At 41.5% G+C, this 11,818-nt stretch overlaps 1 protein-coding gene across 2 annotated transcripts in view; it reads right to left on the bottom strand.

Moving 5' to 3' along the window:
* Nucleotides 1-327: 327 nt before the first annotated feature.
* The window catches only part of slc47a1 (solute carrier family 47 member 1), a 33,806-nt gene continuing 22,315 nt past the window's right edge, over nt 328-11,818 (bottom strand). For both annotated transcript variants that reach the window (XM_039004998.1, XM_039004997.1), the window contains 4 exons: nt 11,252-11,384; nt 6,905-6,999; nt 5,850-5,963; nt 328-1,078 (listed from right to left, as the gene is read on the bottom strand). In XM_039004998.1, the coding sequence (XP_038860926.1) occupies nt 767-1,078; nt 5,850-5,963; nt 6,905-6,999; nt 11,252-11,384 (654 nt within the window). In that variant the 3' untranslated portion in view covers nt 328-766. The remainder of the gene's footprint in view (nt 1,079-5,849; nt 5,964-6,904; nt 7,000-11,251; nt 11,385-11,818) is intronic.

Genomic DNA, 11,818 nt, shown 5'->3' with positions numbered 1-11,818 from the left:
TGTTAAATAATTGAAAATATATTTTATATTTTGTACACTCTTGGCATTCAAATGCCCTAGCATGGGTTTATACTGTATATGATGCTAATGCCCCTAGCATGGGTTTATGTACGATGCTAACGTCCCTAGCATGAGTTTATATACGATACTAATGCCCCTAGAATATGTTTACTGTAAATGCGATGCTAATGTCCCTAGCATGTTTCCAGTGAATACTTAGACAGACAATGTACCTGACATCTCACCCATATAGAATATTTTTTATTGATCTGACCGCCGGTCATTTGGCTGGACATTTCATTGAGAACTCAATGTTAGTCTATTTTGACAATTTGAAAGCACTGTTTCAACTGGTAATAGGCCAAGTGCAGTGACTTTACACAGTAGAAACAAGTACACTCACATCAACATACAATAGGAAATAATCTCATAGATTGGAAATCAGACATTTACACTGATTTCACACTTCCAGATTAAAACTGTTCTACATTAGACTGAGTAGACATCGCAGTGAAAGACAAATATAATGGAAACATGTTAGGAGACTAAAAATGTATCTTCAGAAGGAACAGTAGTATAGAAGCAGAGAGGACAGCAGTGCAGACGGCCACGGGGGGAGAGGAGATGGGGGCAGCTGTTCCTCTGATCAGGAGAGTCTCAGGACCCCAGCACTGTGCTGTTCAGTTCATACAGACACCATTGGTCCCTGCAGAGAGACTCAACCCAGTCCTTCTACCCCTCTCCTCTCTCCCCTCCTTCTCCTGTCTCAGAGGGGTGAGGTGAGCTCTAGGGGGGTTGTGGGGGTAGAAGAGTTGGTCCAGTCCAGGGTGAGGTTGGAGAGGCTGTGGATGGAGGGTGCAGGAGGGGGACAGGCCAGGTGAACAGCGACCCCTGTGGCCAGGAGGAATAATGCAGTCAGCAGAGTGAAACCTCTCCTCAGGACCAGCTGGGAGGAAGACAGCAGACCTTTGGACTGGACGACTGGGCCCTCCTGCAGTTCCTCTCCACTTGCTACTCCTCCCTGGGTGCTGACTGGCGTGTAACCAGGCGGTTTGGATTCATCGCTTTCTGGCTGGGCCTGGAGATGTACACAAAACACAGCATTAACACAGCATTAAGGTGATACAGGACACATGGTATTAAGATGAGATATAGGACACATGGCATTAAGATGAGATACAGGACACATGGTATTAAGAATGAGATACAGGACACATGGCATTAAGATGAGATACAGGACACATGGCATTAAGATGAGATACAGGACACATGGCATTAAGATGAGATACAGGACACATGGTATTAAGAATGAGATACAGGACACATGGCATTAAGATGAGATACAGGACACATGGTATTAAGAATGAGATACAGGACACATGGTATTAAGATGAGATACAGGACACATGGCATTAAGATGAGATACAGGACACATGGTATTAAGAATGAGATACAGGACACATGGCATTAAGATGAGATACAGGACACATGGCATTAAGAATGAGATACAGGACACATGGCATTAAGATGAGATACAGGACACATGGTATTAAGATGAGATACAGGACACATGGTATTAAGATGAGATACAGGACACATGGTATTAAGATGAGATACAGGACACATGGTATTAAGATGAGATACAGGACACATGGTATTAAGATGAGATACAGGACACATGGTATTAAGATGAGATACAGGACACATGGCATTAAGATGAGATACAGGACACATGGTATTAAGATGAGATACAGGACACATGGTATTAAGATGAGATACAGGACACATGGTATTAAGATGAGATACAGGACACATGGTATTAAGATGAGATACAGGACACATGGCATTAAGATGAGATACAGGACACATGGCATTAAGATGAGATACAGGACACATGGTATTAAGATGAGATACAGGACACATGGCATTAAGAATGAGATACAGGACACATGGCATTAAGATGAGGTACAGGACACATGGCATTAAGATGAGATACAGGACACATGGTATTAAGATGAGATACAGGACACATGGTATTAAGATGAGATACAGGACACATGGCATTAAGATGAGATACAGGACACATGGCATTAAGGTGAGATACAGGACACATGGCATTAAGATGAGATACAGGACACATGGCATTAAGATGAGATACAGGACACATGGCATTAAGATGAGATACAGGACACATGGCATTAAGATGAGATACAGGACACATGGTATTAAGATGAGATACAGGACACATGGCATTAAGAATGAGATACAGGACACATGGCATTAAGATGAGATACAGGACACATGGCATTAAGATGAGATACAGGACACATGGCATTAAGAATGAGATACCGGACACATGCTATTAAGATGAGATACAGGACACATGGCATTAAGAATGAGATACCGGACACATGCTATTAAGATGAGATACAGGACACATGGCATTAAGATGAGATAAAGGACACATGGCAATAAGAATGAGATACAGGACACATGGCATTAAGATGAGATACAGGACACATGGCATTAAGAATGAGATACAGGACACATGGCATTAAGAATGAGATACAGGACACATGGCATTAAGAATGAGATACAGGACACATGGCATTAAGAATGAGATACAGGACACATGGCATTAAGAATGAGATACAGGACACATGGCATTAAGAATGAGATACAGGACACATGGCATTAAGATGAGATACAGGACACATGGCATTAAGATGAGATACAGGACACATGGCATTAAGGTGAGATACAGGACACATGGCATTAAGATGAGGTACAGGACACATGGTATTAAGATGAGATACAGGACACATGGCATTAAGATGAGATACAGGACACATGGCATTAAGATGAGGTACAGGACACATGGCATTAAGATGAGATACAGGACACATGGCATTAAGATGAGATACAGGACACATGGTATTAAGATGAGATACAGGACACATGGTATTAAGATGAGATACAGGACACATGGTATTAAGATGAGATACAGGACACATGGTATTAAGATGAGATACAGGACACATGGTATTAAGATGAGATACAGGACACATGGTATTAAGATGAGATACAGGACACATGGTATTAAGAATGAGATACAGGACACATGGTATTAAGATGAGATACAGGACACATGGTATTACGATGAGATACAGGACACATGGTATTACGATGAGATACAGGACACATGGTATTAAGATGAGATACAGGACACATGGTATTAAGATGAGATACAGGACACATGGTATTAAGATGAGATACAGGACACATGGTATTAAGATGAGATACAGGACACATGGCATTAAGATGAGATACAGGACACATGGCATTAAGATGAGATACAGGACACATGGCATTAAGATGAGATACAGGACACATGGCATTAAGATGAGATACAGGACACATGGCATTAAGATGAGATACAGGACACATGGTATTAAGATGAGATACAGGACACATGGCATTAAGAATGAGATACAGGACACATGGCATTAAGATGAGATACAGGACACATGGCATTAAGATGAGATACAGGACACATGGCATTAAGAATGAGATACCGGACACATGCTATTAAGATGAGATACAGGACACATGGCATTAAGAATGAGATACCGGACACATGCTATTAAGATGAGATACAGGACACATGGCATTAAGATGAGATAAAGGACACATGGCAATAAGAATGAGATACAGGACACATGGCATTAAGATGAGATACAGGACACATGGCATTAAGAATGAGATACAGGACACATGGCATTAAGAATGAGATACAGGACACATGGCATTAAGATGAGATACAGGACACATGGCATTAAGAATGAGATACAGGACACATGGCATTAAGAATGAGATACAGGACACATGGCATTAAGAATGAGATACAGGACACATGGCATTAAGATGAGATACAGGACACATGGCATTAAGATGAGATACAGGACACATGGCATTAAGGTGAGATACAGGACACATGGCATTAAGATGAGGTACAGGACACATGGTATTAAGATGAGATACAGGACACATGGCATTAAGATGAGATACAGGACACATGGCATTAAGATGAGGTACAGGACACATGGCATTAAGATGAGATACAGGACACATGGCATTAAGATGAGATACAGGACACATGGTATTAAGATGAGATACAGGACACATGGTATTAAGATGAGATACAGGACACATGGTATTAAGATGAGGTACAGGACACATGGTATTAAGATGAGATACAGGACACATGGCATTAAGATGAGATACAGGACACATGGCATTAAGAATGAGATACAGGACACATGGCATTAAGATGAGATACAGGACACATGGCATTAAGATGAGATACAGGACACATGGCATTAAGATGTGATACAGGACACATGGTATTAAGATGAGATACAGGACACATGGCATTAAGATGAGATACAGGACACATGGCATTAAGATGAGATACAGGACACATGGTATTAAGATGAGATACAGGACACATGGCATTAAGAATGAGATACAGGACACATGGCATTAAGATGAGATACAGGACACATGGCATTAAGATGAGATACAGGACACATGGCATTAAGAATGAGATACCGGACACATGCTATTAAGATGAGATACAGGACACATGGCATTAAGAATGAGATACCGGACACATGCTATTAAGATGAGATACAGGACACATGGCATTAAGATGAGATAAAGGACACATGGCAATAAGAATGAGATACAGGACACATGGCATTAAGATGAGATACAGGACACATGGCATTAAGAATGAGATACAGGACACATGGCATTAAGAATGAGATACAGGACACATGGCATTAAGATGAGATACAGGACACATGGCATTAAGAATGAGATACAGGACACATGGCATTAAGAATGAGATACAGGACACATGGCATTAAGAATGAGATACAGGACACATGGCATTAAGATGAGATACAGGACACATGGCATTAAGATGAGATACAGGACACATGGCATTAAGGTGAGATACAGGACACATGGCATTAAGATGAGATACAGGACACATGGCATTAAGATGAGATACAGGACACATGGCATTAAGATGAGATACAGGACACATGGCATTAAGAATGAGATACAGGACACATGGCATTAAGAATGAGATACAGGACACATGGCATTAAGAATGAGATACAGGACACATGGCATTAAGATGAGATACAGGACACATGGCATTAAGATGAGATACAGGACACATGGCATTAAGGTGAGATACAGGACACATGGCATTAAGATGAGATACAGGACACATGGCATTAAGATGAGATACAGGACACATGGCATTAAGATGAGATACAGGACACATGGCATTAAGAATGAGATACAGGACACATGGCATTAAGAATGAGATACAGGACACATGGCATTAAGAATGAGATACAGGACACATGGCATTAAGAATGAGATACCGGACACATGGTATTAAGATGAGATACAGGACACATGGCATTAAGATGAGATACAGGACACATGGCATTAAGAATGAGATACAGGACACATGGCATTAAGATGAGATACAGGACACATGGCATTAAGATGAGATACAGGACACATGGCATTAAGAATGAGATACAGGACACATGGCATTAAGATGAGATACAGGACACATGGCATTAAGATGAGATACAGGACACATGGCATTAAGATGAGATACAGGACACATGGCATTAAGATGAGATACAGGACACATGGTATTAAGATGAGATACAGGATACATGGCATTTAACACAGACTACAGAGCAGGTATACATGGATGCTGAACACACACACACACACACACACATATATTCCCTCACCGTGTCAGTGCTTCGAGAACCTTCTGGAAGCAGAGTTTTAATCAGCGGCTGTCCAATAGGAGGCTTCGCTGGAACACACGTTACCAGCCCACTCTTCCCAGCACGCACCTGGGCCTGAGGAATCACATGGTTGTTAGTCAGTAGAACTGCTTTGTTTTTGTTTTTTTAGGTGGTAGATCAGCTTTTTTATTGCAGATAGATTGTATTTTCAATCAATGTAATTGGCTGCATCATTTCCAATGCCCCATATATATATAAAAAATATGTATATCTTCCATCTTTATTATTTCCCCCTAACCCTACCACCCCTAATTGGAGTAAACTAATGAACAATGACACTTAGGCTTCTACTTCCAGTTTATACATACTATATACATTTTACGGACACAATGTATTTTACAATAGTTAACTTATGTTTGTTTTTAATCCCATCCTACAGCTATCATCAACCCCTTCTATCCATATCTGAAGACCATCCAGTTTGATTTATATTTGCCATATATTTTTAACTGTACTATTTCACAAAAGTTCTGAAGCTATATACATTTTACGGACACAATGAATTTTACAAAAGTTATCTTGATATTTTTAGTCTCATCCTTCAGCTCCCCTCAATCCCTCCCATCTATCTCTGAACACCATCCAGTTTGGACTTTTATTTGCCATATATAGACAGACAGACAGACAATACCAACAACAAGAGAAGAACAGACAGACAGACAGACAGACAGACAATACCAACAACAAGAGAAGAACAGACAGACAGACAGACAATACCAACAACAAGAGAAGAACAGACAGACAGACAGACAGACAGACAGACAGACAGACAGACAGACAGACAGACAGACAGACAGACAGACAGACAGACAGACAGACAGACAGACAGACAGACAGACAGACAGACAGACAGACAGACAGACAGACAGACAGACAGACAGACAGACAGACAAGAGAACAGACAGACAGACAAGAGAACAGACAGACAGACAAGAGAACAGACAGACAGACAGACAAGAGAACAGACAGACAGACAGACAGGGAGGTCAGGGTACCTCCTTGGCGACCTGCTGCCAGTTGAGTTTGAAGATGATGACAAGGAAGAACCCAGTCTGGAGGATGACACAGAAGAAGAGACCTACCCACAAACCTGACAGGGAGAGCACACACACACACACGTCACACACAATCACAGAGTTGTCACACACTAGATCAGTGTCTAACAAAGACTGAGGTAGTAATAGAGATGGAGGTCAAATAACATTTTATAGAGAGATGGAGGTAGTGATAGATGTAGAGATAAAGGTAGAGCTAGAGATTAAGATGGAGGTAGTGATGTATTTATTATAGATCCCCATTAGTTCCTGCCAAAGCAGCAGCTACTCTTCCTGGGGTCCAGCAAAATTAAGGCTGATTATACCATTTTTAAAAGCATTACAATACATTTACAGATTTCACAACACACTGTGTTCCCTCAGGCCCCTACTCCACCACTACCACATATCTACATTACTAATTTACAGTCTAGCCAGACACCTAGGTATTTGTAGTTGTCCACATATTCCATGTCCGAACCGTCCAGAGTAGTGATGCTAGTCAGGCGTGCGGATGCGGGCAGGGAACGGTTGAAAAGCATGCATTTGGTTTTACTAGCGTTTAAGAGCAGTTGGAGGCCATGGAAGGAGTGTTGTATGGCATTGAAGATCGTTTGGAGGTTAGTTAACACAGTGTCCAAAGAAGGGCCAGAGGTATACAGAATGGTGTCGTCTGCGTAGAGGTGGATCAGAGAATCACCCGCAACATTGTTGCGTTATATACAGAGAAAAGAGTCGGCCTGAGAATTGAACCCTGTGGTACCCCCATAGAGACTGCCAGAGGTCCGGACAACAGGCCCTCCGATTTCACACACTGAACTCTGTCTGAGAAGTAGTTGGTGAACCAGGCGAGGCAGTCATTAGCGAAACCAAGGCTGTTGAGTCTGCTGATAAGAATACGGTGATTGACAGAGTCGAAAGCCTTTGCCAGGTCGATGAAGACGGCTGAACAGTACTGTCTTTAATTGATGGAGGTTGCATCAGTTACTTGATGTGGAATAGAGTTCCATGTAGTCATGGCTCTATGTAGTACTGTGTGCCTCCCATAGTCTGTTCTGGACTTGGGGACTGTGAAGAGACCTCTTGTGGCATGTCTTGTGGGGTATGTATGGGTGTCCGAGCTGTGTGCCAGTAGCTTAGACAGACAGCTCGGTGCATTCAACATGTCAATACCTCTCATAAATAAAAGTAGTGATGAAGTCAATCTCTCCTCCACTGTCAGCTAGGAGAGATTGACATGCATATTATTAATGTTAGCTCTCTGTGTACATCCAAGGGGCCAATCGTTCTGCCCTGTTCTGAGCCAATTGCAATTTTCCTCAGTCCTTTTTTGTGGCACTTGACCACACGACTGAACAGTAGTCAAGGTGCGACAAATCTAGAGCCTGTAGGACCTGCCTTGTTGATAGTGTTGTTAAGAAGGCAGAGCAACGCTTTATTATAGACAGACCCATCTTCAGCTACTACTGCATCAATATCTTTTGACTATGACAGTTTACAATCTAGTGTTACTCCAAGCAGTTTAGTCTCCTCAACTTGCTCAATTTCCACATTATTTATTACAAGATTTAGCTAAGGTTTAGGGTTTAGTGAGTGTTTCGTTCCAAACTCAATGCTTTCAGTTTTAGAAATATTTAGGGCTAACTTATTCCTTGCCACCCACTCTGAAACTAACTGCAGCTCTTTGTTGAGTGTTGCAGTCATTTCAGTCGCTGATGTGTATAGTTTTGAGGCATCCGCATACATAGACACTCTGGCTTTACTCAAAGTTAGTGGCATGTCATTAGTAAAAATTTAAAAAAGCAAGGGGCCTAAACAGCTGCCCTGGGGAATTCCTGATTCAACCTGGATTATATTTGATAGGCTTCCATTAAAGAACACCCTCTGTGTTCTGTTAGACAAGTAACTCTTTATCCACATTATAGCAGGGGGTGTAAAGCCACAACACATACGTTTTGCCAGCAGCAGACTATGATCAATAATGTCAAAAGCTGCACTGAAGTCTAACAAAACAGCCCCCACAATTATTTTAGCATCAATTTCTCTCAGCCAATCATCAGTCATTTGTGTAAGTGCTGTGCTTGTTGAGTGTCCTTCACTATAAGCGTTCTGAAATTCTGTTGTCAATTTGTTTACTGTAAAATAGCATTGTATCAGGTCAAACACATTTTTTTCCAGAAGTTTACTAACGATTGGTAACAGACTGATTGGGCGGTTATTTTAGACAGTTAAGGGAGTTTTACTATTCTTGGGTAGCGGAATGACTTCAGCTTCCCTCCAGGCCTGAGGGCACACGCTCTCTAGTAGGCTTAAATTAAAGATGTGGCAAATAGGAGTGGCAATATCGTCTGCTATTATCCTCAGTAATTTTCCATCTAGATTGTAAGACTCTGGTGGCTTGTCAGTGTTGATAGACAACAATCATTTTTTCACCTCTTCCACACTGACTCTATGGAAAAGTACAATTCTTGTCTTTCATAATTTGGTCCGATATACTTGGATGTGTAGTGTCAGCGTTTGTTGCTGTCATGTCATCCCTAAGTTTGCTTATCTTGCCAATGAGAAAGTCATTAGAGATAGAGATAGTGGTAGTGGTATAAATGTTCAGGTAGAGGTAGAGATAGAGATAGATGTAGAGATATAGGTAGAGGTAGAGATAGAGGTACAGATAGAAAAAGAGGCAGAGATGTTGAGTTAGAGGTAGAGATACAGATAGAGGTTGAGGTAGAGGTAGAGGTTGAGGTAGAGGTTGAGGTAGAGGTTGAGGTAGAGGTTGAGGTAGAGGTTGAGGTAGAGGTTGAGGTAGAGGTTGAGATAGAGGTTGAGGTAGAGGTAGAGGTTGATGTAGAGGTTGAGATTGAGGTAGAGGTTGAGGTAGAGGTTGAGGTAGAGGTAGAGGTAGAGGTAGAGGTAGAGGTTGAGATAGAGGTAGAGGTTGAGATAGAGGTAGAGGTTGAGATAGAGGTAGAGGTTGAGATAGAGGTTGAGAGAGGTTGAGATAGAGGTTGAGGTAGAGGTTGAGGTAGAGGTAGAGGTAGAAATGTTCAGGTAGAGATAGAGACAGAAGTTGAAATGTTGAGGTAGAGGTAGATATAGAGGTATAGGTAGAGATAGAGTGTGAGATAGAGGTAGAGGTACTAGAGGTACTAGTAGAGGTACTGATAGAGATAGAGATGTTGAGTTACAGGTAGAGATAGAGGTTGACATGTTGAGGTAGAGGTAGAGATAGAGGTACAGATAGAGATGTTGAGGTAGAGGTAGAGATAGAGTTTGAGATGTTGTGGTAGAGAGATATAGAAAGAGATAGAGTTAGAGGTACAGATAGAGGGAAAGATAGAGGTAGAGATAGAGATAGAGGTTGAGATCTTAAGGTTAAGGTAGAGGTGGAGATAGAGATAGAGATTTTGAGGTAGAGATATAGGTTGAGATGTTGAGGTAGAGATATAGATAGAGGTATAGATAGCGGCAGAGTAGGAGGTATAGAGATATAGATAGTGGTAGAGATAGAGGTTGTGGTAGAGGTAGAGATAGAGGTAGAGATAGAGGTAGAGGTAGAGGTAGAGATGTTGAGGTAGAGTTTAGAGATGTTTAGGTAGAGATTTTGAGGCAGAGATAGAGGTAGAGATGTTGAGGTAGAGATAGAGGTAGAGTTTAGAGATGTTTAGGTAGAGATGTTGAGGCAGAGGTAGATAGAGATAGAGGTTGATATGTTGAGGTAGAGATAGAGGTAGAGTTTAGAGATGTTTAGGTAGAGATTTTGAGGCAAAGATAGAGGTAGAGATGTTGAGGTAGAGATATAGATAGAGGTATAGATAGTGGTAGAGTAGGAGGTATAGAGATATAGATAGTGGTAGAGATAGAGGTTGTGGTAGAGGTAGAGATAGAGGTAGAGATGTTGAGGTATAGATAGTGGTAGAGTAGGAGGTATAGAGATATAGATAGTGGTAGAGATAGAGGTTGTGGTAGAGGTAGAGATAGAGGTAGAGATAGAGGTAGAGATGTTGAGGTAGAGATAGAGGTAGAGATAGAGGTAGAGATAGAGGTAGAGATAGAGGTAGAGTTTAGAGATGTTTAGGTAGAGATTTTGAGGCAGAGATAGACGTAGTTGTAGAGGTAGAGATAGAGGTAGAGATGTTGAGGTATAGATAGCGGTAGAGTAGGAGGTATAGAGATATAGATAGTGGTAGAGATAGAGGTAGAGATGTTGAGATATAGATATTGGTAGAGATAGAGGTTGTGGTAGAGGTAGATTTAGAGGTAGAGATAAGGATAGACGTAGTTGTAGAGGTAGAGATAGAGGTAGAATACCTAGTATCCTGAGCTTAGCAGCGAACATCAAAGCGATGCCGACCGGAAGGCCAACGCAATAGTATGAGACCAGGTTAGACAGCGCAGCTATCTTCTGTTTACCTGCTCCAACCAGGATACCTGAACAAACACACTACACACACACACACACACACACACACACACACACACACACACACACACACACACACACACACACACACACACACACACACACACACACACACACACACACACACACACACACACACACACAAACACACACACTAACTGGTTAGACTCACCAGTAGAGATAACTGTATGAATGTATAGAGACCCAGGTACTCACCAGTAGAGATAACTGTATGAATGTATAGAGACCCAGGTACTCTCCAGTAGAGATAACTGTATGAATGTGTAGAGACCCAGGTACTCTCCAGTAGAGATAACTGTATGAATGTATAGAGACCCAGGTACTCTCCAGTAGAGATAACTGTATGAATGTGTAGAGACCCAGGTACTCTCCAGTAGAGATAACTGTACGAATGTGTAGAGACCCAGGTACTCACCAGTAGAGATAACTGTATG

This window comes from Salvelinus namaycush, chromosome 12 (genome assembly GCF_016432855.1).
Source record: "Salvelinus namaycush isolate Seneca chromosome 12, SaNama_1.0, whole genome shotgun sequence".
NCBI lineage: Eukaryota > Metazoa > Chordata > Actinopteri > Salmoniformes > Salmonidae > Salvelinus > Salvelinus namaycush.
Note: the sequence above shows the minus strand (reverse complement) of the source record. Positions and strands in the feature narration are given on the sequence as shown.